Genomic DNA, 26,837 nt, shown 5'->3' on the forward strand with positions numbered 1-26,837 from the left:
TTTAATGAGCTTCCTGTGTAAATGTGTTCCTGCGGAGAAGGAGCCGAAGGCGGCCGCGCAGCGCTCCTAATCCCCCTACGCTCCCGTCATTAAGGGCAGCCCTGTCACACACACACACACCCCTACACGCACACCCGGACACACATACACACTGCCTGGGCTGCTGCGGGACAGGACTGCTGTCGCCACTCTGACAGGTCGTCACACACCAGTGAATTCCCCAGGAGCCCCTGGCCTCACTGCAGAGAGAGAGAGAGAGAGAGAGAGAGAGAGAGAGAGAGAGAGAGAGAGAGAGAGAGAGAGAGAGAAAGGGGGGGAGGCAGGAATATAGTTTTGCGTATAGGTTTTGATTATGAGCCCACCTTGCATTTGTGAATCTGCCTAGTTTCAGTCTCATGCAACAACTAGTGTGTGAGTGTTATTGCCTTGTCTTTTTACAGCATGTTAGTGGTTTGCCAACAAAATGCACAGATAGGGCAAAAAGAAAACCACACACTCACACAGACAGTCATGTACACACACACACACACACACACACACACACACACACACACACACACACACACACACACACACACACACACACACACACACACACACACAGACATGTACACACACACACACACACACACACACACAGAGCCCGAGAGCAAAACAACTAATTTCTGCCACTCCTCCCTTAAAATTGCCTCCTATAAAAGGAGGAAGAGAGGGAGAGATGGAGGAAGGGAGTAGAGGGGAGTGTCAGACACACTCTTTCTCCCCTTCTCTCTCTGCCTCTCTCTCTCCGTCTCTCTCACTCCCCGTGATTAGGCCTAATTATGGTGGCGCAGACGCCTGGCAGCCCCAGTCATGCAGCTTTAATTGACCGTTATTCATCTGCGGGCTAACGCTAGGCAAGGGTAGGCGGTGCAAGGAAAGGGAAGAAAGGGAGGGAGTATCAGAAAGGGGGGTGGGGGGGTGATGGGAGTTTGGCATGCGGGAGCCATAGCGGGGGTGGATGGGAGTTTTGCGGGCGCCTTAGCCTAGTGGAACTGTGCGTCGCAAGGCTAATTGCTAGCCCCGAGGGATTAGGCCAGGTGATTACACACTGGGCGGTGTAATTACATAAGCAGCGGCTAGCGGGTCCCCGGCTCGCGGCTCTAGGGTCACGCGCCGTAGCCCTCACCCAAGATTAATTGGAGCTGCCACTGGAGTGCGAGGCACCGCCGGAGAGAGCGGTTATACGATTAGCATTAACATTTCAGCGGCGGAGGCGATCGATGAATGATTTCCCCTCCTCCCCCCAACACACCACCATCCTCTCAGTACTGGCTCCAACCCCCCATCTCATCTCTCCGCTTTAGTATGCGTGCCCTCCCTTCTTGCAGTTCCTCCCTCCCTCTCCTTTTCCCTCACCATTTAGTGAGGCGGGAGACATGCAGGCGCTAGCGAATTTGAACACAGTTGCAAAACAATATTTGCGGTTGCATGCGTCCCAGTGTTGGTTTTGATTTTGTTTTTTTCCTTAACTTGTTTCCCATGTATGCTTTTGTGCGGCGGCAGTCACACACAGCTGAGCTCTGATTGGTGTGATAGCAGCAGCTCAGGAAGAGAGAAACGAGGCACAGGAGAGGAAAGAGGAGAGGTGTGGGTAGCTAGGGAGTGAGCTCAGGAAAGGCCTTGGAAACAGCTGTGGTTTGAGACACCGAGTGGGCATAGAGCATCATAATCCACACTTTGACACTTTCAAAGGGTCAAGGTGCAGATGCCTCACTCTTCTGACAGCTTTTTATCTGCTTCCTCAAAACCATGTACCTGTACTTGTGAAGATGTGCCTGAAACTGAGAGAAAAACAGAGAAAATTATTAAATGGGAGAAAGGAGTACAGTGAAAAAAAAAGTGGGAGAGAAACTGTAAGAAATACAAAGAGGAGAGACAAGGCTGCGGTGAAGAGACAGGATGAGATGGAGTGATGAAGAGGGGGAGAGAAAAATACATAGTGAGAGGCGAAAGAAATAAAGGTGGAAGACAAGAAAGGAGTTAACAAGACAGATTTTCCGAGGTCATAAAGAAGTAGAGAGAACAGAAAAAAGATGGTTAAGACAGAACAAGAGACGGAGAGAGAGAGAAAGAGGGAGAAAGGTGAGAGGCGCCTCAAGGAGGACAAAAGACGAAGCCAATAATGGAAAGGCCTTTTCAGAAGCAGAGGTTGCAGAACGATCCATCTTTTCAACTGTTTGAATGCAGCCTAGAGAGTGAGAGGGAGAGAGGGAGGGAAATGGAGAGGAGGGCGTAAAAAAGGGAGAGAAGAGAGGAGGGATGAGTGTTAATTAGAAGGTCCTTCAGCCCGTGGCCCTGGTCAAGACGCAGGGGCCGCCCCAGCTGTCGGAGCATGACACACTGGTATTGTGCATTCAGCCCTCATTATGTGTGTGGGTCTAGAGTTGTGTGTATGTGTTTCTGTGTATGTATCGTGTGTGTGTGTGTGAGGCAGCAGAGGAAGGGAAGGCTGCAGTCCAGGGTACAGCAATGGCCAGCGGCGCTTGCTGCGGTGTGACAAGACTGATGAGGCACTGGGGCGACACAGGGGCCTCTGGAGCTCCACTGATAAAAATACACCGCATACATTGGTGTGGCAGCATGCACACACGCACAAAGAAAAGAGTTGAGACATACTTAAAAATATTCTTTTAACGTAGAGAAACGCACATTATACATCCCTCCACACTGAATACTTTGGTCATTTTAAAGCATCAGGTGTGAAATCCAAACTGAATTTGAGTTGTCATTTTCACATTTGTGTCCACAGAGAACTGTCCCACCCTCCACCCCTACTGTCCCCTCCAACTGCCCCTCACATCGCCTTAGGACATCACCTGCGGCCTCCTTTCCTGGGCATGCCCTCTGCTCTTTGCCAGGCCCCTGGTGAGTCATAAATCATGCTAAGGCTAAATAGATACTAATGCACAGTACCGATGCGGATGCATAGCATGTATACTACAAATACAAATATATTTTTTTTTTTATTTGCACCGATATGAAGGTAATACACCCATTTGCTGTGATATAATCACAACATACCACGGCCTGTGAGCTATTGCTTAAACAGTAAATACAAAAAAAATAGTCCCTCCTGTGCTGGCTGCCGAGGCGGTTGCTATGGAACATAGCCGCTAGCATATTTATTTTTTCATCACAGGCAAGTGTTATATTAATTACATATTTAACAGTTTTTTACATTAATTTGTATGTTGATGTTTATTGTGCAACCACTGAAAAACTGTCCAGCATCAGTGGGATGACTTTGAAAACAGTTTGTAGGCTTGCATTTCTTGTTAGGCAGAGGTTGCTTGAAGTGGTAAGGATGGTGCTCCACTTTCTCCGGTCACAGAGTTTTGGTTGCCAATAGCTCTGGAGAGAGGTTTCGCGCTTATGGCCATTTCCGGCCATAATCTGTCTTGTTTCAAGATCTGCATTAGATGGTGACAGATCATGGTGCTGCGGAGGCAGTGATTAGTGTATTTCTGGTTTCCTGCTTGCTTGCAATTTCTGGGCAACATTCTTGCAAGATGACTGACAGCCATTGGCTATATAGACTATAGATGTTTTAATAACTACGGTACCCTAATCTTAGCCAAAAAGTATAAACTAGGTCACTTACCAAACATCGTTGACTCTGCGGTTCACTTTTTCACGCGTCCAAGGGCAGGTGGGAGAGATATTTCTCTATGGACGAAACGGGGCAGAGAGGATCGTCAGGCTGTTCATACATAAATCCCCTTGTTTTCTTTATTCTTCTCCAGTGGGTTGTTGTGATTCTTTGTATGCTTGTTGAAGGCCAGTGTTGCATACTTACACATACAAAGTGTAGTTGAACATCAAACCACACTTTGTTCACTAGCCCCTCCAGGGTGTTGGGATCCAGCACCTTCAGCGTTGAAGTCATCTTCTGAGATTGACGCATGATAACTTTCATGTTGAGTCCCTTCTTTCTCAGTGTTTTAACAATGCCGATTAATACATTGTTGTACGTTAACTCTGTGTCTTTTAGGAGACACCAGGACCAACTGAGCGGTGGCTCATTAATGTAACGGTTAAGTCCAGCAAAGAGAACATAGCTGCTCAGGCCATGGAGCTCACCAGTACCGTTTCTGACAGTCGCATAAAAATCTCACATTTCATTGACCCGCTTCTTTAACACTCTCTTAAGGTCTAAAACTAAACCTTTTTCTGCACACCAGTCTTCAAAGCACTTGACAGTCCATTTTATTTGCTTAACGGTGTTTAGTTCATTTTGGTTTTTCTCTAGTTGGTCACCCTCCTCTTTACATAGCTTTGCATGTCATTTAGCAGGTGGATTTTTTCCTGGAGATGGGCAGTCCTCAATCCACTCTTCCATTTTCAGGCCACCCAGGAGATTGAAGTTCAGCTTAAATATTTCCATTTTGTAGCATCCTTTAGGCCTACTAGCTAACTTTGTTAGGCTACTTTGTATCAGTTTTTTTTTTCCGCCATGGAGTGATACTTGTTGTGCAAAGGAATTTGAATTATAGCCGTTGTTATGTGGTTGTCAAGATTACTTGATTTGAGCTACCCGTTTTATAACTTGCAGTGAACAATCAAGTTGAATAGTTTTTTTTTGGGGGGCGACCTCTATCTCACCCAGTAAGAGCATTCGCCCCATGTTGGCTGAGTCCTGCAGCGGCGCATGGTTCGAATCCGACCTGCTGCCCTTTGCTGTGTGTCATCCCCCCATCTCTCTCCCCCTTTCATGTCTATCCACTTTCAAAAATAAAGGGAAAACCCCCCAAAAATAAAGGGAAAACCCCCCAAAAAATAATCTTAAAAAGAAAAGTTTTTTTGCAGAGAGAGAGAGAGCGAGAGAGATATTTTGGTAAACCTTTATCATGTTTTCTCATTGATTTGCATTTTGGGAGCTTGCATGTCACTTTGACTTTGTACATTTTGCTTACAGGTATGCATTTTCTTGCTGTTTTTATCACAGGTTATGGTTTCCTCCAACCAGCTCAAGCTGAGCTCTTTGCTCGGCAACAGGAGATGCTAAGGAAGCAGAATCTGGCCAGGTGTGTGTGTTGTAATGTTACAGTATGTAACAATAGTGTAATCATGGCAGCCAAGTGTAATAGTAAATAATGACAGCAAAAAAAAAGTTTTGTTGCGTGGGTTTATTGTAACATCAATCAAGTAGATTCAAGGTGGGAAGATTTATTTTGAAGACATGTTAAACATTTGGCCTGCACGTTGAAGACCCTGTATGTTTCACTGTCTTAGACTTGAGATGTCAGCTGAGCTGCTGAGACAGAAAGAGTTGGAAAGTCTCCACCAGCGACAACAGCAGCAGCGTCTTCTGGGCTCCGACACTTTGGGAGTTCTGCCTTCCGGCCTGCCCCCCGACCATCCAGCCCTGCGGAGCCTCCACGACATCCCAGAGGGCCATCCGCTCCGTGAGGAACTGGCCCGCCGCTCAAATGCAATGCTAGTGCTTCGCCATGGGGCTGCCACACCCCTCCTAACCCTCAACCACCACCAGCATCAACAACCAGGGCCACCCTCCACACCCAAAGAAACCCAGGCACAGAGATCCACCGCTGGGCTAGATGCCGAATCCAGGAAGGCCCCCCGCAGGGCCCCCCAGACACAGCTCCATGCTGAGGATTCCACAGGAGGAAGAGAGGACAGAGGAAGGGAGGGAGACAGAGAGGTGCAGGATGAGGAGATGAAGGACTCGGACAGTGAGACAGAGATGTGTGAGGAGAGGCAGGACAGTGTCAGGGTCAAATCCAGCAGTAAACCCAGGGACAGGGAGAGAGACGGGGGTAAAGAGACTGGCAGCAAGGGAGTGTGTAACAGTGCCAAGGAGACTGGAGAGAGCTCCGGCAGGCTGAGCGCCACTTGTAGTTCGGCAGGTACAGAGTCACCCAGTCGCCACCTCTTCACCCCTGGACTGGGCAAGGCTGACGTCAAGTACCACCTGCCACCTGGGTTCATGCCACCGCTGCCTGCTCTTCACACCCAGTCACTGCCCATTGGATTCCCCTACGCCAACCCCTACTTTCACACGGGTAAGAGACTCAGTCTCTCTCTCACACGCACGCACACACAAGACATGTGAAACCCATTAGCGTCACTCTTTGTGTGCGTGTCTCCACTGTGGAGACCTCTCCCTGTTAGGGGCCCTGCCTCTGACCCCAGTGTGACCCTTGTTCACACCACCAGCAGCACAGCCACGTGGGCAGAAAGGAGGGAGTTGTTTGTTCACATAAATAAGAAAACTACCAAAAACTAACTAATCCTATCATTATACAAATTCCCACCATAAGCAGCTTAACTATAGAAGATTGAAATCCATTCAGCAGAGCTGAACTATTTGTTGATTTATCCATAAATCTCAATAAAAGGTTATTCCACAACAACTGATCATCAATTAATAGTTATTATTGATGAGTTATGAAACAAAAGTACCAAATATTCACTGGTTCCACCTTCTCAATGTGAAGATTTACAGCTTCTCTTTTTTTTATATCACAAACATTCGCAAAAAATTGATATCACCTCAGGCTCTAAGAAATTAGAAAAAAGTTGACAAACGCCACACGCGATCCCAGCTCTCCTGGGTGAAAGTCCTGCGTTTTACCCATCCATGGACATACGTCGTTTCATACTACTCGCTACGGCAAAAATCCACACGTAATGTAGGTCAATGGCGGCCGAACGGCGTTGATAAACATGCTAAGAGATTATGCGTCATGATAAAAACAGCATACGAATTGACGTGTCATACATACGCCACTTTATGAGATCAGTCCGCTAAGGTCACTGACCTAATTCCACCTGTCATTTATTTCTTAAATCAAAGGTTTTCTTCTCAAACTCATAACTAAACGTCACAGAACAAAGAAATTGTTTTAGCTGCATTCTGGAAAAATGTTGACAGCACATTTTTAAGCTTGCAGTTTTCACATTTTGCATCACTAAAAAAATGGCAGCAAGATCCTCAGTCTTAATAGCAACTTTGTACCCAGTGTTTATATTGACACATCATTTTCACCCACTGCTGCATTTTCAGGCTCCGTGGGAGGTCTCTTCATGGATGGGGAGGACTCAGCCACAGCAAACCCTGTGGAGGACATCAGCAAGTGGAGTGTGGAGGACGTGTGTGGCTTCATAAGCAGCCTGGCCGGATGTGCTGAATACACACAGGTGAGGACATAGAGAGAGGAGAGAGAGAGAGAGAGAGGAGGGCATGGAGGCCAGGGGCAGGCTGACTACTAACCATAGAAGAACAATGACCAAGATATAATATATACTGCAACACTAATGTAGTACTTTCAATGGCATCTCATATGTTTAGGTAGAACCACTAAACCTACACACAACGGTTTCAAGTTTAGTGTGAATGTGTGGATGCACGAATGGTCATGTTCACAATTGCAGCCATATCTGTGGGCTTTGTGTGAATGAGGGCAAGTTAGCAGTGCATGTACACCTATAGCCTGTGTGTGAATGAAGTATGGATTTGTGTGTATAGACATATATTGTTCCAAAATGAAATATCCGGAATTTGAGAAAAGTGAACCAATCTTACCTTTATTTATATCCATCTTTAACTAAATATAAAAAAAAAAAAAATTGTTTTCAAACAATACTCACATGACGATATGTATGTTTAAAGAGTTATTAGCTGTGGTGGGAAGTGACTCCAGTGTAACAAATGACAAAAATCCACAATCCTTTCTCCGTACAAAAATTATTTGTAAAGTTCAGCTGAAACTAATATGAGGCTTCAGCTGTGTGTATGTGTGTGTGTGTGTAGGTGTGTGTGTGTCTTTCAAACAATCCTGCATGTGCAAAAGTTGTCACAGCGAGCCTAAGGGTGCGAGCACGCTGACTGAGGAGCAGCAGCAAGCCTACGGGCGCATCATGTAGTGGGGCCAGCGTCTTGCATGGCGCATTCACACACACCATCAGTGTATGTGAATGGGTGGCAAATTTTAAGCGCTTTGTCCGGTAAGGTAGAAAGAGGCTATATAAATGCAGTACATTTACCATTGGATGAGTTGCTCTCTAGAACGCTTCGAATGGCCACGCCACCCGACAACACTGCAAGCAGCATGTTACAAGTAGCGTAAGTGAGAATGGCAGGTGTGTTGAGCGGGTGACGTCAGTGCGTGTTTGAGCAAGGCGAGAGAGCGGTGCCATATTGAGAGTAGTGTACAAGTGCGGCTGTGGGGAAAGTGAGAGGAAATAGATAGCAAAGATGATGTAAAGTGAGTTAACTGAACAATGAAACAAGCTTCTCAAGATACGGTGGCTTCATCTTTTGTCAATACTGCCAGTAAAGTGAAGGGTGTTACCAAGTTGTGAAAATTTTTTTTTACATATTGGGAACCAAGCAATCAGCCCGTTCCGAACAGGCATTCGCTCCAAACGGGCAAAGAAATGCATCCCTCTCATCACTTACACTATAGTGATGCTAGTAATAGATTTCTTCATGGCCAGTATTGAGAGGAGGACAGATTCCAGTGACCAATAACACTCTCAATGTACAATGGGCATGTGAATATTGTATTAGGAGACGGTTGAAAATCGGAACCTTTTTAAGAGTCATTTTCTCCACAACTGCATCCGCTATATTGTAAAAATGTTTCACCTCTCAAAATGGGTATGTAACATTTTGGAATAGAGTCACTTTTTTGTAGGTTGTGCGAACGAATGTGTAGGTTTGTGTGCCGAGTGTGTTTCTGTGTGCGTCTATGTATCGGGGCTGTGGCTGAAGCAGCTGTGTCTCCGCCAGGTGTTTCGGGAGCAGGCCATTGATGGAGAGACATTACCGCTGCTCACTGAGGAGCACCTGCTCAACACCATGGGACTAAAGCTGGGGCCTGCGCTCAAGATCCGCTCACAGGTACACACACCACAGACCTGCGTGTGTGTTCGAGTGGACTTGTGTTTGAATGTGTGTTTCTGTCCATTGGCCCAAGACAAACTGCTAGCGTAGCATAGATTATTCCCTTAAAACTAGCCAGCCCCAGACTGCAGCCTCTCTTCTACTCTCTCTGTTTAAAATACAGTATTTGTTCATTATACAACAATCAACAGGCTGTACTGACAGTCAAATGGTCTCCTCTCGTCTCCTCAGGTGGCACGGCGTGTGGGCAGACTTTTCTACATGACTGGCTTTCCACTGGCGTTCCCGTTTCCACCTTCTGCCGCACTGCGCCCCCCAGAACGTGATCGGGACCCCCTGACCACAGCATCTGACACCCCCCTTCCTCTCTCTCTGTCCCTGCCCCACAGACCCACCTCAACCAGCAGCAGCTCCTCTCCGTACAGCGGCCCCACCCCAGGGTGCTCTTCCCCCAAGCAAGAAAACGGTAACGGCTCCACGGTAGTGGGAAGATACGAGGCTAAAACTCCTTCGTAGGAGAGGACAAGCAGGTGTGAGGAGGGTAGACCTGCATAAAACTAACCTGACCTAGAGGTTGCTTATTTACCAGACTCTCCCCACCTTGCAACCTTTACGCTGAAATTTAGTGGAAAATATTGGACTGGAATAAAAGACAACTGAACCGTATCTGACAAACCAATCAGCTTCTGAGTTCCTCTGCAGTTGCTGTAGCTGAGCAGAATCCAAACCAACTGGGTTGGAAGGGAGACACGTGAAGCGACAGAAACAGAGAATGAGAAAAAAAAAAAAAAAAAAAAGAGGAAAGGAGACAGCTGGTCGCAGACAGCCTGCCAAAAAAAAAAAAAAAAGGAGCGAAGTCCTGCCACAAATACGAAATTCTTGCAAGTCAGACAGTCAGACGCTAGCGGAAACTCTTCCTTCCTTTCTGGGCTGGAGGAAGCTCTGCTCACTTACTTTCTTTCTCTTGTCTCTCGGACTGCTCTCACCACAAGCCCTGCACAACCCAGGAATAAAAAAAAAAAAAAGAGACGCCGCTCCCCTTTTTTCTTCTCCCCTCGCCTGTTTCCCCGAGGCCAAACAGCAGTGTGGAGCAGCCTTTTTAAGAGGCTGGAGTTGAAGCATATGCTGAGCAGCACCAGATCTGTCCCTTTTATCACTGCAACTATGCATTCCACTGTCCCGATACCAAAGATGACCGGATGTGTGGAATTGAAATCATGTTTCATAACCTGCTTCTTTTTGCATTAATGGTCTCAGAGAAAGACTGGTCCAACAGGGAAATGCTAGGCTAGTGCCTCACATTATGGACTGTATTTGAGTGACACAGGTAGAGCTGTCATTTACAGACATACAAATGCTTAAAAATGTTGAAGTGAAAAAGCCTCAATGGCGGCTATGGTGTGGCTTACGTCATTGAATACTTGTGTTGACTACTGTGGGAGGTAGGAAAAACATGCAAAATTTGTACAGAATCATGCTTAAGATGAAAATATCCTGAAGGTTAACATACGTGGTACTTTTACTTTTTGTTAAATGTAGTTGCACGAATAAGATTTTCTTTACTGACAAAATGTGACTTTCTGAACTTTGGTGGTACTTTTGTTCATACTCTTATTCTGCCATTTTTTTTTATGTGTAATATTAAGACGCTCCAATCTTGAATGCTACTTCAGCATATAAATATGAGGAAAAAAATATTTATAGGACTTTTGATGTAGTAGATAAAGCAGATTGATATGTATTATAATTAGCCCTTAAGACGGATTCCAAAGATACTTTTACTTTGTTTTATCTTGGTTGCAGGGAAAAGAAATGAACAAAGCTCTTAATGCAAATGTTTTAAATTTGTTATGGATTCTTTTTTTTCTTAAACTACGCAAGCAAGCAATTAAATGGTCTCTAGATTTCCCTTCAAAAGTTTTGTCTTCATCCTATTTTTCTATTCACCACACAGGTGAAATAAATCCTAAAGAAATGCCTCCGCTTTCTCGTTTCTCTCCTGTTTGTGTGCCTGCCTCATTCTTCTGTAAAAATGTGCAGGAGGGAGTATGCAGTCTCTTGATGTGTGTGTGTGTGTGTAAAAGGGAGGTGGCCCATGGGGGGGCGGGGCACTGTTCAGGTCAACACCAGCTGTCAGAGTGTGAGGTTCAGCCACAGGCCAAGACCTCCCCTGCCTGTGGGGATAAACCTGACCCTCCTCATCCACCCACACACATACAGGACCAGGGGAAAAAAAAAAAACACTCACCTTCCTCCTTCAAAGAGTTTACACTGAAGCAGTATGCACTACACACTCTACTGGGACTTCCCCTCGCTTTAGGCTGGGCCTCTGCACCACACGGTTCTGTATTCACTGAAAACGACTACAGAAAAAAAGCGACAACAAAAATGTTTAAATTTTCCATTGTGGCGTTTAAGTCCTTGTCAAACAACTCCTCTGCCATGTATTGTACCACCAGTGAATGCATGCGATAATTGTTCAGCCAACAAAGGCCAATACCACCTTTAGTGGTGAATGCTGGTGAAGGGTGCAGCGAAGTCGAGAAAGAAAAGGGGATAAGTTGGAGTAGGAAAACCGTGTCTGAGCATGCGAATACACAGAAAGAGAAGATAGTGGTCTGGGCAGGGGGTGGGTAAGGAGTTGGCACAGAAACAGACCAGCCTGTGTTGCTGCTCTACCACCTGGGCAGAGAGTCTTGGCACACCATCAGACGCCACCCTGCCAGCCTGGCACAGCATTGCTGCCTCAGGGCTCAACACCCGCCTCTCTGTACCCCTCCTCTTGGCCGGCCCATCCTGGCTCGGCCTGGCTCATAGCTCTCTACAAATAGCGCGTCCTCACAAAGCCTGAGGCTGCCTACAGGTGTGCACATGAAGGACACAAATGACTCGTTTCAGATGAACTTGTGCATCAACATGCATGTACACGCTTCAATTAATTAGCATAAAAAAAAAATTGAGAAAACAATCTGGGCTCTTTATTTTTTTTTTTTTACAATTTCAATGCTTAATAAAATTACATCATAAACATGTTTGAACTGTACAGGTGAAGTAATACAACATTCAAAGGTAAAGAAAATAGCAAAAAGGCCAATATTATTCTAAACATAGATGGTTAATAAGGTGGAGAGCATAAAAGTCTCTCAGGTAAGCTCGAGTGTGTGCATCCATGAACCTCAGTCATCATCAGACAGCTCCAGGTCCTCCACCAGATCCTCATCTCCTTCTGCCAGCTTTATCAGGGCAGAGGAGGACAGCGGCTCAGGAGTCTTGGAGGCCTTTTCATCCCCATCTTCATCATCTAGAACACAGACAGGAAGAGGTTTACTTCACATTCAGCCACATGGGAATGTATAATGCCTGGCAGTTACCAAGAGGTAAACATTTGTTTGAATAATAGGTGCACATAAATTAAGTTATTTGATATAAGGACCTTTTTAAGTGTTTATTAATGTACAGTATTTTTTTTTTTACAATTATAGCTTCTTATGAAGGCATATTTTATTATTATAATAACTGTTTTACTGTATTGCCATTATTTGTTTAGATATTAGCCTCTACTTAAGGGTGTCCACAGGATGAGTTGTAGCTGTTGACAAATACATTAACAAATATAAACCATTTATTAAATGATTATATATCGCTTATAAATAGGGGGATGTTAAAGTAAAATGTTATTGAATTACTTAATTTATTTCCTCATATAAAAATTGTTGGGTTACCAAGTTAATTCTACATTTCTTTTTACCTCGTGCTCCTCTTCATATAGCTACATTAGATGTTGTGCAAAAGAACAGTTCTTTGGTTTATTACACTTTTGGACTGATCTATGTAGATACATTTCATGTTTTGGTTGTTAAACATGTTTTATTTGACATCCCTTACAGTTTTTTACAGGATAGCAGATAGTTTCTGTTCTGTTAACTTGTACACTAGTTTATTCATTTGAAGAATTAGGTAATTAAGAGGCCTTCCGCTGACCTTTTAAAGCGCAACCAATAAGATCGTAGCTGGACCGAGCTGGATGTAGCCAGAACATGCAAGCAGGGGAGGTAGAGAGTGACGGAAGAAAAAACACATTTTCTGTGTTTAGTTCCCCATCACAACATTAAAAGTATACCATGATCTTGCCTGGAAAGTGATGCATGGCGAAATGTCAGCAGTCAGATGGGGCTTCCATGTTTGTGAATAGGTATACAGTTTACAACGTAGCTAAATGCAATGCTCAAGTTAGCTTGTCTATGATGGTGCTTTGCCTCCGCAAATGCTCTGCGCCCTACCTCACGGTGATCAAATTTCTTATCATCTGAAGGCAGCTTTAAAAAAAGCAGCAAATCTTCAGATTGCAAAAGCTGAAGTCAGGGAATATTTAGTAGTTTTTGCTGCTTTTTTTCCCCCCCATTTGCTTATTAAAATAGTTGCTTTTTTGTTAATCATCTTTGCAGATCTCCAAAAATACATGTAATATATTTACTGTAATAAATCCAAAAATGACCCCAACGAGTCATCAGATATTAAGGAAACATGCTAAGTTGAAATACTATATTTTCTGACAATGCTAATACCAGTATTTTGTCCTTTTAAAATGTCTGTTCCGCAATGGAATTTATGTTTATGTTTTGGCCTGTGTGTTGTTATCAACTCCCCAGTATGACAGCCAGGCTGGGTTGCCAGGTCTACAGCTCTATCGTAAGTACAGCCATGAAAGCAGCAAACAAACGAACAGGATCAACAAAGATAAATTCTATCTGAACTAAAAAAAAAAAAAAAAAAAAACATGTTTCTAACAGTTGCGTGACCAGAGACGTTACAAACCCCGGGTAAATATTGGAGATGTATTTGAAAGATGGAGACAGCTTAGAGCCCAAAAGGATGCAGAGTTGGCTAATTTCCTCCTGAACATGTAGCTAAGCATTAGCTTGAGGCTAATTTATCACGGCTACAAGGGACGGGCATTTTATGTCATTTCAACATTCGTGTAAATTATTTAGGCTGTAACGGTGAGTTATTTTAAGCCAAGAGAGGGGGACTGTAAATAGGGAAGAGATGACCGTGAGTTTGCGGTGTGTTTAGCGATTGTTACTGTAATTCTAAACCAATAAAGTGTTTTCAGTCGGGTGGAGAGGACGGCAAGGTAGTGTTATTTTTAGTAGTTCCTACTGTAATTCTAAGGCGAGGAAGTGTGTGTGTCTGTCCGTCGGGTGGAGAGGGCAGCGAGGTTGTTGTGCTTTTAGGGGTTTCTACCATAATTCTAAGCCGAAAAAGTGTGCCTGTCCATTGGGTACAGAGCTCCACGTGAGCACGGGCTTCTATGACAATGTCAATATAGCCAGCATCTAACGCTAGCTACTCCGCTGTGCTGTTAAGTAATGTCTGGCTATGTGAGACAAGCGTCTAGCAACATTTTTGTGGATGCTCCTTCAGCACGCTTTGGAAGAGGGTCTGGCAAAAGCGAGATTATGGATGTTGCCGTCTCAGCCTGGCAAACTCCGTGAACTTTGAGTCTGGGGAGGAGGGGGCGGGGGAGACGACTCTCTCCAGTATTTTGAATTTGTACTGCAGTAACTATTTTAAAGTATTACATATTGCACCTTTAAGTTTTAACCCTAATACCTGATGGAGTAGGTAATACAGTATATTCTGAATACTAAATGAATAAATACATAGCACCTTTAAAATGTTTAAAACCTACAAATTTGAGAGTGCTACCAGTATGGTTCTTTTTGGACATGGATATTGTACCAACCTGAGTCTTCGCACTCCATCTCCTCATCATCACTCATGTCAGACAGATCTTCAAGATCATCATCATCCTCATCATCATCATCTGATCCAAGGTGGCCCTTTTTCCCTGAGGGGAGACAGAGAAAAACATTACACTGAATTTGGTCTCCCTTTTCTTCAGACATTCCTAGTTTGCACTGGTGCATCACTGACGTCTGAGGACTTTGGAGACACCTATATGTGGGACAGGAATCAGAGGCAGCTGGAAGCATCTATTTCCTCCTGAGATGGAACTGAGAGTCGATTACAAACGCTGCTGCTGCTCCACAAACACCCATGACAGTTTACTACCGGCAATTTCAGACAGCTTACGCTCACGGCCTAAATATAGCAAATGGAGATAGCAGGCAGGTTCCACGGCTACGAGGATGATGGTAGAGTCGGTGTGTGTGCTAGTGTGCGTTTGTGTGCACCGGAGAGAAGTTGGGAGTTTGTCTGAATTTCTGGTGGGGTATACTAAGTGTGTAGTATGTGTGTGTGTGTGTTTGTGTTGTCTAGCCAAAGGGACAACTGGGGTCCACGGGCTTTGAAGTTGAGGTGTGATGAAAGGCTGGGGGTGAGGAAGAGAGCGAACCAAAACAGTTACTTCCTCTGTCTGCTACACTGCGAACACACACATAGATAAACAATGTCAATTAATACTTAAGGTACTTCCCTTTCTATCTAAATTTAAGATGACAAAACATACTGTCACTCTCTCCGCCTCTACGTTGCGGACATGGTGCTAGCAGACTTTAGTAGTACCTTAGAGGTTAGCCAAAATCATCAGCCCCCTCCTCTCAAACTCCCCATATTTCCAGGAGTATGTGACACCACAAAGAGCTTTGGTCAGCTGCCCAAAAGCTTTTGGCTCTTCAAGATTGGACAACAAGGTGGTGGGTGTGCGTTTCTGTGCTATCATCAAGATGTGTGTGTCTTTGTGTGTGCACGTGTTGCAAGGACATGCAGGAGCAGCTGGTTGAAACCCACAGAGCCAGAAAGAGAGAGTGAGGGGGGGGCTAGAATGAAACAGGGAACGAGGGAGAGAGGAGTGGGAGCGGCCACCTCTGGCTGTTCCACTGGGCTGGTTTGAATTAGAAACCCCCGCTGGGATCCAAGCCTGTACTTCCTGTTGGGGGGTTTCAGCTCGTGTGAGTGCGTGGGGGGCGGGAGGGATGGAGGAAGATGAACGAAAGACGGAGGGCTGGACAGAGAGTGAGAGGCGGAGGCCCGCTGCTTGCCGGAAGCTTCCCATCCGTTTGCGGGGACTCTCCCTACAATGAAGTCCAGATGCATGAAAAAAATAAAATAAAATCCTCCGGCCGCCTCCTCCTTTCCTCTGTGACCTTGCGGAGGGCTTTATTCAGCTTGGAGCGTGTCCGAGTGTAAAGCTGTAAAAGCGAGGTTTCAGCTGCCTGTGACCCGTGGACGACCCCGAGAGGACGAGACACACTGGGTCTAAAGAAAGATCAGGCTGACTGTTTCTCTCTGCGGAGAAAGGGACAAACTATCTGATAAGCTGAGATTTTCTCTTGAGTTTGATTTGAAATTTCATTTTCAGTTCCCCAGAAACTGCCTCTGTGGAGTTTTTAATAACTCAGAGCCTTGTGATAACTGCTGTAGGGCAAAACTGTAACAAAGGCTGTAACAAAACACCGCCCCCTAGAGTACTGTTCCACAAGTAAAACTCCTTAGCATGCCAATTTCAATGTATGAGTGAGCATATGAGAGTCTCAGCTTGCCTTTGATTTTGAGTTCTCCGTCGTCTGATTCGCTGTCGGACTCAAACAGATCCTTGAACTCCTTCTTGTCCTCCACCTTCTTCTCCTGAATCTTCCTACGTTTGATCTCCGGGAGCTCCAGATCCTCCATCTTTACAGAACACAAAAACAGCAAGGTAAATACACAAACCTGCTTTCATTGCATTAATGACGAACATAAAATAATTGATCTACCAGTAAAATGTTCTACAACATAGCATGACTGTTTCATGATTTATGTAACAGAGCAACTCTTGTGGGTTACAGTGACATTCATAAAGAAATAGCCAGAAGTGATTCATGATTACTGAGTGGGATGAGGCAAATGTTGGTGGTTTCTTGGTTGAATAGTTACCCTGTCTTTGCCAGAGATTTCCAGCTGGATCTCCTTTTCCCTCAGCTTTTTCCACTGGCTGTAGTATCTGCTGAGGGGAGTCCCCTCCTCCTCCATCTGCTTCTCCCAAGCCGCCTGACGGAGAATATGGTAATTAAAATGTAGTTGAAGAACATATATACATGTGTGGGTGGGTTTATTTAACTGTGTCTGAGCTTCTTGATAAACATGGATAGCCATGCTGGTAGTTATATTTGCAGTCCATTAAGAGGAGCCTTTCTGAAGTTTCATTCAGGTTCTAAAATGATTGACCAGGAGAAAGAGATGGACAGACGAGACAGATGTGGAAAAGACGGATTGAAGGTGCCTGAAAGGGGGAGACCAGTAAATCTTCTCCAACCCCTAAAAGGTCTTTGTGGATGATATTGATTAGGCCCAATCACATTATCTGACCAACAAATCCAATAGAGCGAATAGACCGCGGCCTCCTGCGCCCGTTAGCTTAACACATTTACCACAATTTGCCATGTGGCTATTAAGATGACTGACGTGCGCACACAAAAAAAAAAAAAAGACAGAATAAGAAAATAAAACTAGAAAACCTACTTCTGAATTAAGCCTTGACTTAGACAAATAAAACATTTCCACATAAAGAAGAAAGACAAGAGACATCAGAGTGCGACCTGAATGGAGGCTGGGCATCATTAATTAGGCTAGCTCTCAGTTTGGGTGGCATGTCAGCGGGGGGGCTGGTGGCCAAAGGGGGGCCGTGGCCTTTTCCACAGCAGCAGCAAGGCTGTCCCCTCTCCTTTGCCTGCGGTGACACCTACCGCTGCTACAATGCCAGGGAGTGGATGCCATGGCGACAGCCTCTGCTGAGCAAAGAGCCGTGGCGACAGGAGCTGGCGCTGCCGTGCTGTCTGTTGTACTTTAACACACACCTCCATGTGTACACACACACATTTTCTCATCAACTAAATTACACAAAGACCATCCTCTTTAATTTCATCCTTAAATGCTTTTAAATATTAATCAGGAGTATATGTCAAGACTCTTAGCAGCAGCAAAGCCACATAAAAGCATGTTTGTGTGGACAGGTAGCATAAAGAGAGAGCAAGTCAACACAGAAAACACACTAATGGCTGCTCATTAAGGCAGAGGCGCCTCTGAGCTTTCAATAACCACAGGGTCATTCTTAACCAGGCTTAGAGTTTACACAGGGAAGTGGCCTCCATTATCAGTCACTGACTTTAGGGTTCGACAGTCACGTTCAATGGCCTGCAGCCTCTGGTTCAACTAGACAAGAGCCCAAAAGAGAAGTTTTTAGTGAAAAAGTTATCTTTGCCATGCAGCTAGCATACACACACTGCTCACTTTTTGATGCTTCTTAAAAACATTCCCATAAGTAAGAAACCACCTACGAGTTAGTTTTGAGTTAAGTGAAGTAGAGAACTGAAGTAGTGTGAAGTTGACATGACTAATCTAAAATGATAGAAAATAAACAAATTGAAATCATATATTGTTGTGGAAACAACGGTTATATTTAGACAAACATTGAGTCAAACTTGCACTGATTATTAAAGAATTCAAGTGGATTGAGCAATCACTCATTCCCCTTAAAGCACCTGACAACATGTCAGCAAAAGCTGGCAAACAAACTCCTCATTAAGATTTATGTATTAGCAAGAGGGATATAATAATAATATAACTTCCCAGCCTAATTAACTTACAATCTTAGTTTTGTTGATTGTCTCATAATTCTGTTACTGTGAAAACATTTGTTACATTTAATAACATAACTTAGGTCTCAGCTGTATATAAAATAAGTGAATCAATACTTTAGAGTAGAGACTGATTTACTCAAGGACTAAAATTCCAAAAGTAAATGGTTCAAAGCAGAGTATTTAATTAGAAAGTAATAACCATTTATGGGGTTTTTCTGACCTCTAACTAAACTGCAATAGGAAAAGAAAAGAAAGTGACATTACTAAATGAGTGGTGCTCACCTGATGAACAGCATGTGTAACTGCTGCAATATTTCAACATAGGCTAGGCATTTTCTTTTTTTTATCCGTGCTTAGTTTGAACAGCATGCAGCTAATATAAATTGATAGATCACTTTTGAGGCGACGCATGCTGAAACATACCAGGAAGTTTGAAGCCCTTCAAATGCAAGAAGTAGAATGCATGTGACACGAGGGCTACTAAGGTGAACTAAGTGTCCCAGTATAAAGCTTTTCCTCTCAATAAGTAGAAAAAGCAATAAAAACGATGCAAATCATACATCATATATTGTTGCATGTCCCAATATTACTCACCAGGGCTATAATTTATTTACTGCACTTGATATTATTAAATCTTGAGCTAACAATAAACAATTGACTTACATGATCACAAAACCGATAAATTCATATAGGTTTTATAGTGCGTTCCATTTGTACTGGGAAGTTGGATTATCCAAGGTCAAAGTCGGAAACACGCCCCCCTGACCTCAGATTCCCTGAGCTCAGAACTCTCAGAACTGGGGGTTTACTTGGCAATAACCTTAAACTTGTAAACAAAGCAGTTCCTGTCTGCAATGAGCCGGAGAGCATTTGGGTCAGTCACCTATGCGTTTTCTAACTGTATTTGATGGTAAGTCAAGTATAGGCATTGACCCGCCTCACACAGAGGTAAACAAACCTCTGATTTGGTTAAGACTCTCATAGGAATGTTAATACGTTTTTTAGCAACAAAGCTAAACGACAGTAAACATTAATGGTAGGTCAATAATGGATAAAGTATGGACAACAAGACTATCAATATTGGATCTAAGAGTATGAATTTATTGTACACAAGTCCTAAAAAAAGCAGAAGCTCCAGACTGATAGAAACACTTTTGTAAGGGCTACGATCTCACCGGGCGCAGTACAGCATCGTAACGGCACAGCTGTTAGCTTTCAGAGGAAGAAGACTTTGTACTTTGCAGCCTTTGTAAATGCATAGGACTTTGATATTAATCTTTTTTGAGTACTTTAGTTTGATATACGCATTTTGTTATCGTATATGACAAGCTCGGTCTAAGAGGGGTTAAGGGCATGCACACAAATGAAAACCGGGAACAATTTGAGTTTAGCACCAAACAGGCCATTAAAATAGGCCTATCTGATGTTCTTAACTATTAAAGAAAAAAGGGGGACAATTTCAGTTTAATGTAATTTTACCATTGCAACCGCTGTTGTGCTGTAATAAACTGATGTGCAGACATAATGATAAAATTGGGTACTAGCCGGGTGCCTGGGTAGCTCACCTGGTAGAGCAGGCGCCCATATATAGAGGCATCCACCCACGCAGGGCACAAAATACCACCACACCCTGATCATATACCACCCTCATATATTGCTTTTTGTGTGTTGGGGCCTTTAAACTGGTGGAACTTGCAAGGAGCAATCATCCAACTTCTATTACCACACATAGGGCTCAATATTAAGCTTCATTCAAATTTGAAGGTTTCTGACTTAAAACTATGCAATTTCACATAATTTTGGACAATTATTATTATTATTATTACTATACACCCAAAAAGCTTAAAAACTTGGAATTCAAGATTTCATTATTTACACATCACAGCCTGTGTCTTAAAAAAGAAATTCTGTAAATCAAAAGAGCACATTCAGAAAACCTTTATATAATGTATCATTACTTATATTATTTCTAGAGATGCAACGAGATATTAAAACGTTACAATATTTCTCGTCGAGGTTAAAAGTTGTCTCGCGATATCAGTACACAAGTGCAGAATTACGTTGGTACTAGGGATGCAACGATTATAGATTTTGTTGGTACAATTATAGTCTGAAAAATAATCACGGTTTCATGATTATTATGCATTAATTTCACTGCTAATGTATGAAATTACATGAACACTAGATTTTAATGTGTGATTTATTACTGCCTTTTGAAACAGAAACAACACTAACAGTTTTGAATGTGTTGAAAATGATTATATGATCATTCATCAACCTTTTTATTTAAATTCATCTGAAAAGATTAGAGACTGGAGATGAATCAGTCACACCAAAAACAAAGGCCAAGTTGGGAACAAAAGTTGGAGGAGCTGCTAGACAATATGCACCTGTCACAAGGAATAAATGCGATGGAGAGATCTCTTTGCAGCCATATTTCCCACAGGGGATGAAGAGAAGTAAGTAAGCAACGTTAAATGGTAACGTCAGTGACATGTTTGAGCTGTCGCAGAGTTTTAATGTAACAGTATCATCAGTGCACTCACTGTAAATGCAAACGACTGGTGCTGACTCGTTAGCGATTAACTGTAACGTTACAGTTAACATTAAACAGGCCAACGTTAAAAAGCTAACAAACACTTAACGTTAATAAACAAAGTTGCTAGCAAGCTTACCAACTTGGGTTGAATTCCCCGTTGCAGCTGTCCTAAGGTCAGGGGCTGGCTTGGCTCTGTGTTTTGCTGGTGTTTGCTTACTTTACAGTATCTCACCACGGGGAGCTGTTGTACATCAGTGACAGTCAATACTTGACCGGACCGGCGTCTGATGTATGAGCGTGCAAACGCTAACGTTTATGTTGTCAAGGAGGTTTAATAAGAACTGCAGACACTGCTACAAATAACGTGCAGTCAGTTAACATTTGGGGTAGCGGAGCCTTTACGATTAATTAACCGTGACGTTTTAAAGTGCGGTTAATAGTGAAATCGGGTAACCGCTGCATCCCTTGTCAGTACTACTGAGGACCAATTCACTGTAAATCAATCTGTGCCACATTTCGGTACCTGAGAGCACGTAAGTGCAAGCTTCTCTGTCCTCTCTGCAGGTTTTACAGAGAGCAGGGCTCAGCTCAGACGGAGCAAAGGTTACATTGCCTCTGCAGTTTGTTCAAGTCACAGTGAGACACGGCAATGCCAGTAAAGCGGACACAGTGTGGTTGCAGTATTTAAAACTTCAAGCAGACAGCATTTGCTGCAATATAACATAATGGCAAGATCGCCGTGCAGTTAATGTTACACTTCTGAGACCGACCGGCACCACAGTGTTCTCTATGCCCTGTTGACTGACTGACAGGCACAAGACAAAAGCTTTCATATGCCCTGGTGACAGACTGAGGTTGTAAGGCAAGGCATCTTTATTTATATAGCACCAAGGCAATTTAAAGTGCTTTACATAAAACATTAAAGAGCAATTAAAAACCGTCATGAAAATAAAACAGGCTAAAATAGAAGATACAAATTTTTGTCTTGTCTCGTGAGCTGAGTGTTTCGTCACACCCCTAATTATTTCACAAATAAAAAAAAGTTATGACGAAAAGTTTGCTAAATCTTTTTTTTAAATGAGCTTGCTAATGCTACTACTACTACTACTACTACTACTAATAGCCTATAGCCTTGCATGTTAAGGATTCCCAGTATATAGAAAATTTACATTTATAACATAGGCATAATAGCCTACTTAAGCGACTGTCTTCTTGTACTTATTCGCTAAATACCATGCTATTTGGCACTCAATTAGTGTGATGAACATCGTTTTATTGTTGAGCATTAGTAAACGACCAGTTCCTTCTCATGGTATGACTAGATGGTAGATGATTGGCTTTCATCAGTAGGGTTGCAAAATACATATAAATACATAAGCCATTGCTATTATTAACCTATGTGGGTTAATTGTATAGCCCGCTAACCATAGTAAATCAAAATTGGAATGTTTCCAAAATTCCCCAGCTAAACTTTTCATGGAAAGTTTCCGGAAAATTTCTGCCCCTTTGCAACCCTAGTCATCAGCAATATTATGTACTGCTTTTGAATCAAATTACAGCACCCTCTTTCTCCCCTTTTCTTATAAAGACAATGCCAGAAAAGAGAAGGCATGGAGTTTAACTGTAGGAGTGCCTGGAGTGGAAGGTGGATACTAGCTTAATAAACACGTGGTTGTTCTGTAAAGTACAACGTAGAGACAATATGATCTGCGAGTTGGGCAGGCACGCCCCAAGCTTCTGAGACGCTCCCGGTGTGGTATGGCGCGTGGCGAAGGACGGAACAAAACCGGATCGCGGCAGACTCACAGACGTGCCCAGTGGAAAATCGGGGTTATAATTGTGTTTCGATGGAAGAGCCCCTGCCTGCATTTACAACTCTTTTTTTTAAAGCTCAAAAGCCATACAAGCCAAAAAAACATTTTAATGGATGGAAGAGGTAAAATGAGGACTCTGGAAACACACCTAGTAAAATCAGGACAAGACAGTGTTCCCCTGCCCTCCCTCCCTCCCTCTTTGCGTGCGTGGACGCACACACTCACCACAGCGGTGGCATCGGCCACTCCGAAGGCGGCCTTCTGTCTCCGTCCTGTGATGTGGCTGCTGTTCTCCTGTACCTTTTCCAGCAGCTGGCGCACCGGCTTGCAGTAATTGGCCACTTTGCATTCCTTCAGGAACGCTTTCAGCTGCAGGGCCATGGAGGGGGAGTGTGAGAAAGGAGGAACCCGTGTTTAAAAAAATTCATCCAGTCCACCCATACGCCACAGCAGAGTAGGGGTTGTGGTTGTTTACCCAGAGGGGAGCCGATTCAGTCGGACAGATTCTGAATCATCTATTCAGAGAGGTTTTAAACTCTGGGACTGATGTTCAGTGTCACAGCATCCTTATTACAGTAGTTTAGACTGAATCAATGTCTGTCTGTAACGTCTGTAAGTTTGTGTTACCTGAATGACGGTGGGCAGGGAAAGCTCCGGGAAGCCGATGGAGCTGGCCTGAGTGTGAAAGTATTCCAGTATCAGGTCATACAGCTGGTCAATCAACCCGTCCTAAAATGCGACAGAACAGCAAGATTGACAAGTAATTAGGTTAAAAAAAAAATTTTATAGAGCGCTTTTCAGATAAAAATCACAAAGTGCTTTAGCTAAAAACATAGAAGATACATATTAAAAACACAATACACTTTATCTGATTTTTAAAAGAGTCCACAGAAACAGTAGACGGTAAGGGTGGAGGGAGAGCATTCCAAAGTCTGGGTGCTACAGACTCAAAAAATCTGGGTGTGTGGAACAGACAGTAAATTTAACATATCAGACCTAAGAGAGCGAGCGGACGAGTATGGGTGAAGTAGTTCAGCCACATACGCAGGTGCCTGATCGTGCAATGCTCTGTATGCAGGCTTTTTCCTGCATAGAGGATTTATTTTGGCCAGCGACATAGGAAAATCAGCATCAAAACATTTTTGACTTCCAGCAGTAAACTCCCCTCTTATCCATAGCCGCTATATTTTACACATGCAACTGGCGCTAATAAGTCAATAAGCTCCATTGTTTTGACTGGACCTGAACCTCACCTTTGTAATGATCCATAATTAAAATGAACAGACACATTTACTTTCATTATCTTTTAGTTTAGACACAACTTGCATTAGGGGTGTAAACGCAGAAAAAAAAGAGTCATTGGTAAATTTACAATTATTGAATTTTCTGCATCGCGACATTCTTCCAGGGAAAATCATGATGCATTTAAGAATCATTTTTTCCACCCACTTTTTGAGCTTAGTTGGTGTGATTAAAAATGGAACGCTTCTTCCTGCAAAGATAGTTAGCTACCTAGCTATATTTATGAAAAACATTGAGAGAAAATGGTTACAAGCATGAATGAGATTGATGCAGCTGTACAAGTTGTTGTAGGTCCACGTACAGAAATAACATTTAAATCAACAGATTTATTTTGATCAATGAGAAAAAAAGTGAAGTGCTCCTAGCCATCGCTACCACAGGGTAGGGCTGTAGAATTAATTTAATTTTAATCGCAATCACAATTTTGGCCTCCCACAACTAAATAAACATGATTGTCTGCGTTATTGACGTTCATAGAAAACTCTGCTGCATATCAAATCAAGCGCTTCCTAAACTAATAGCCAGCCACCAGGGGGCTATGGAGATGTTTTGGCTTCACTTTTGTTGAGCTACAAAAACAAAATAAGTTCCCTCCCAAACAGAAATCAGCTGACATGAGGTCAGACTGAATAAAGTGAAATGAAATTGCAATTCAGTCCGATTATCAGGCTAAGTTTAGCCTAGTGGTCATGCAATCCATCACCTGAATACGGTCACCTCAGGCTTATAAACAGAAGGGATTCACGGATTACTCTGCAGATCATGCACTAGGAAATAACATGCCTAGTCAACATAGACAAAGAAATACATAGTGTGAATACAAATTAAACATTTTCTAGCCTATGTGGACTAATAAGCATTCAGGTTTGGACAGATTAGTGCTCATTTAGTCAGGTCGGCTGTGAGTCGACGAGACAGGGGTTCGTGGCAGCTGCCCAGGTGACAGCAGTGAAAACAGCCCTAGCGAGCGGAGTGCAGGGGATAATCCCAGAAGGCTGTGCTGCAATCCTCTTGGCTGCAGGATTGAGCATGGTTACAGAGGGCGTAGAGTTTTAGAGCTCTGACAAGGGGCTTTCAGCATTGCCCTCAATCCCCTTATGTACACACGCAGGCTAACATGCAGTGTAAGGGAGCAATGTGAAAATAACATTAACTAAGACTTAAACCACATATCTGATCAGCTGCTGCACCCTCTCAGTTAAAGAAAGATCAGAAGCACAGACAAACAGGAGCACACACCGGGCAGCGTCACACCAAATACAAAATGCATAGAAAATAATCTGCCCTCACAAGTGGTGGATCCTAGTAAAACTTACCTTGTATGCTTTCTCCATTAGGTTGACCTTGCTAAGCTTCAGGATGACTGCAAAGTTGATGGGTTTCTTGCTCATTCGCCCTGGTTTCTTGTTGAAGTCCACCTGTTGGAGGATCTATGAAGGAAAGGCATAAACCGACAATATTGTACTCGATCGTCACCAAACTGCTCAGAAATGCTCAATATTATTAGTTGGTACTATAGTGCAATGTGTACTATCTTCACAGAACATAACAGTACATGGACCCAGAACCCAAAGCAAGTGCAAAACATGTGGGCAAGATGTGATCTAATAACCTTTGTTTTCTTTTGTGCTTATTGTTCTTCATTATTATTGTTTCCTATCATTCTTTTGGTTTGTATTTTAGATTACTCTCATCGACCTGTTGTCCCAGTTATCCAATCAAGACACACCCCATACTAGGGCTAAACGATTTGGGGGGTAAAAATCGAATTGCGATTTTTATGCCAGATATTGCAATTACGATTTGATTTGCGATTTCTTTTTTATGTTTTTTTTAGTATCGCTAAAGTTCAATAGTCACTGTGTAACAGATAAAACATGTCATGGAGCATTATAACATGAAACACCATCAAAACTGCTCTATATTCTTATGCAAGGATGAGAACAGAATTGCCAGGAATAATAATAAGCATGGACCATTGAACAGTCAAACAGAACATTTATCACAAAAGCTAAAGTTATAAATAATAAAAGTTATAATAAAAAAACCCAATTCCAATCAAAAATCTCAGTACTTTCCTGTAAACCGAAATATTGATTATAGTAATAAAAAATAAAAAATCCACAGAAACTAGGACATTTTTGTAAATGATCTGTGATATGTAACATTATTCCAGCATTTATCTTGTGAAAAAACAGATAATATAATAATAAAAAGGAGGAATAAAAAATGTTACAAACGCTCGACTAAATATTCACATTTTATTAATTTTTCCCACTTCAGCTAATTGCATTCTTTCAAATCGCGATTTCAATTTGAAAACGATTAATCCCCATACCCTATACTGAAGGAATCCATAAAAATAAATTATAACTTTAGTCTCGCATTGCCAGACCCATCTCCACAGCGCTGCAAAGGAAGGTCTAGCTAGTCCACACAACATTCCAGGATAGGAGAAAAACATGCTCTGATTTATTAGCATTTTGTTAAACCAATCACAATTAGGGCTGGGCACTATGGACCAAAAATCATATTTCGGTATTTTTTGGCTGAATGGCGATACACAGTATATATCTCGGTATTTTTTTACTAAGTGGGCTAAAGCCACAAGTACTTCTATTAAAACAGACCATGATTAAAAAAAAAAAAAAAAAAAAAAAAAAATACGAAAGACAGGGTTTCCTTTCCTA

At 43.0% G+C, this 26,837-nt stretch overlaps 2 protein-coding genes across 6 annotated transcripts in view; one reads left to right on the top strand and one right to left on the bottom strand.

Moving 5' to 3' along the window:
• The window catches only part of samd11 (sterile alpha motif domain containing 11), a 93,678-nt gene extending 82,788 nt beyond the window's left edge, over window positions 1-10,890 (top strand). For 4 of the 5 annotated variants that reach the window (XM_028583008.1, XM_028583012.1, XM_028583009.1 and 1 more), the window contains 6 exons: window positions 2,792-2,907; window positions 4,988-5,066; window positions 5,275-6,065; window positions 7,070-7,203; window positions 8,798-8,908; window positions 9,143-10,890. In XM_028583008.1, coding sequence (XP_028438809.1) covers window positions 2,792-2,907; window positions 4,988-5,066; window positions 5,275-6,065; window positions 7,070-7,203; window positions 8,798-8,908; window positions 9,143-9,427 — 1,516 coding nt within the window. In that variant the 3' untranslated portion in view covers window positions 9,428-10,890. The remainder of the gene's footprint in view (window positions 1-2,791; window positions 2,908-4,987; window positions 5,067-5,274; window positions 6,066-7,069; window positions 7,204-8,797; window positions 8,909-9,142) is intronic. The other variant, XM_028583013.1, reaches the window with a different exon arrangement.
• Window positions 10,891-11,867: 977 nt separating this feature from the next.
• Window positions 11,868-26,837, bottom strand: part of noc2l (NOC2-like nucleolar associated transcriptional repressor) — a 27,364-nt gene continuing 12,394 nt past the window's right edge. The window contains exons 12-18 of the mRNA XM_028582416.1: window positions 25,464-25,577; window positions 23,473-23,574; window positions 23,071-23,214; window positions 16,790-16,903; window positions 16,417-16,546; window positions 14,658-14,762; window positions 11,868-12,212 (exon numbers count right to left, since the gene is read on the bottom strand). Coding sequence (XP_028438217.1) covers window positions 12,088-12,212; window positions 14,658-14,762; window positions 16,417-16,546; window positions 16,790-16,903; window positions 23,071-23,214; window positions 23,473-23,574; window positions 25,464-25,577 — 834 coding nt within the window. The 3' untranslated portion in view covers window positions 11,868-12,087. The remainder of the gene's footprint in view (window positions 12,213-14,657; window positions 14,763-16,416; window positions 16,547-16,789; window positions 16,904-23,070; window positions 23,215-23,472; window positions 23,575-25,463; window positions 25,578-26,837) is intronic.

This window comes from Perca flavescens, chromosome 7 (assembly GCF_004354835.1).
Source record: "Perca flavescens isolate YP-PL-M2 chromosome 7, PFLA_1.0, whole genome shotgun sequence".
NCBI lineage: Eukaryota > Metazoa > Chordata > Actinopteri > Perciformes > Percidae > Perca > Perca flavescens.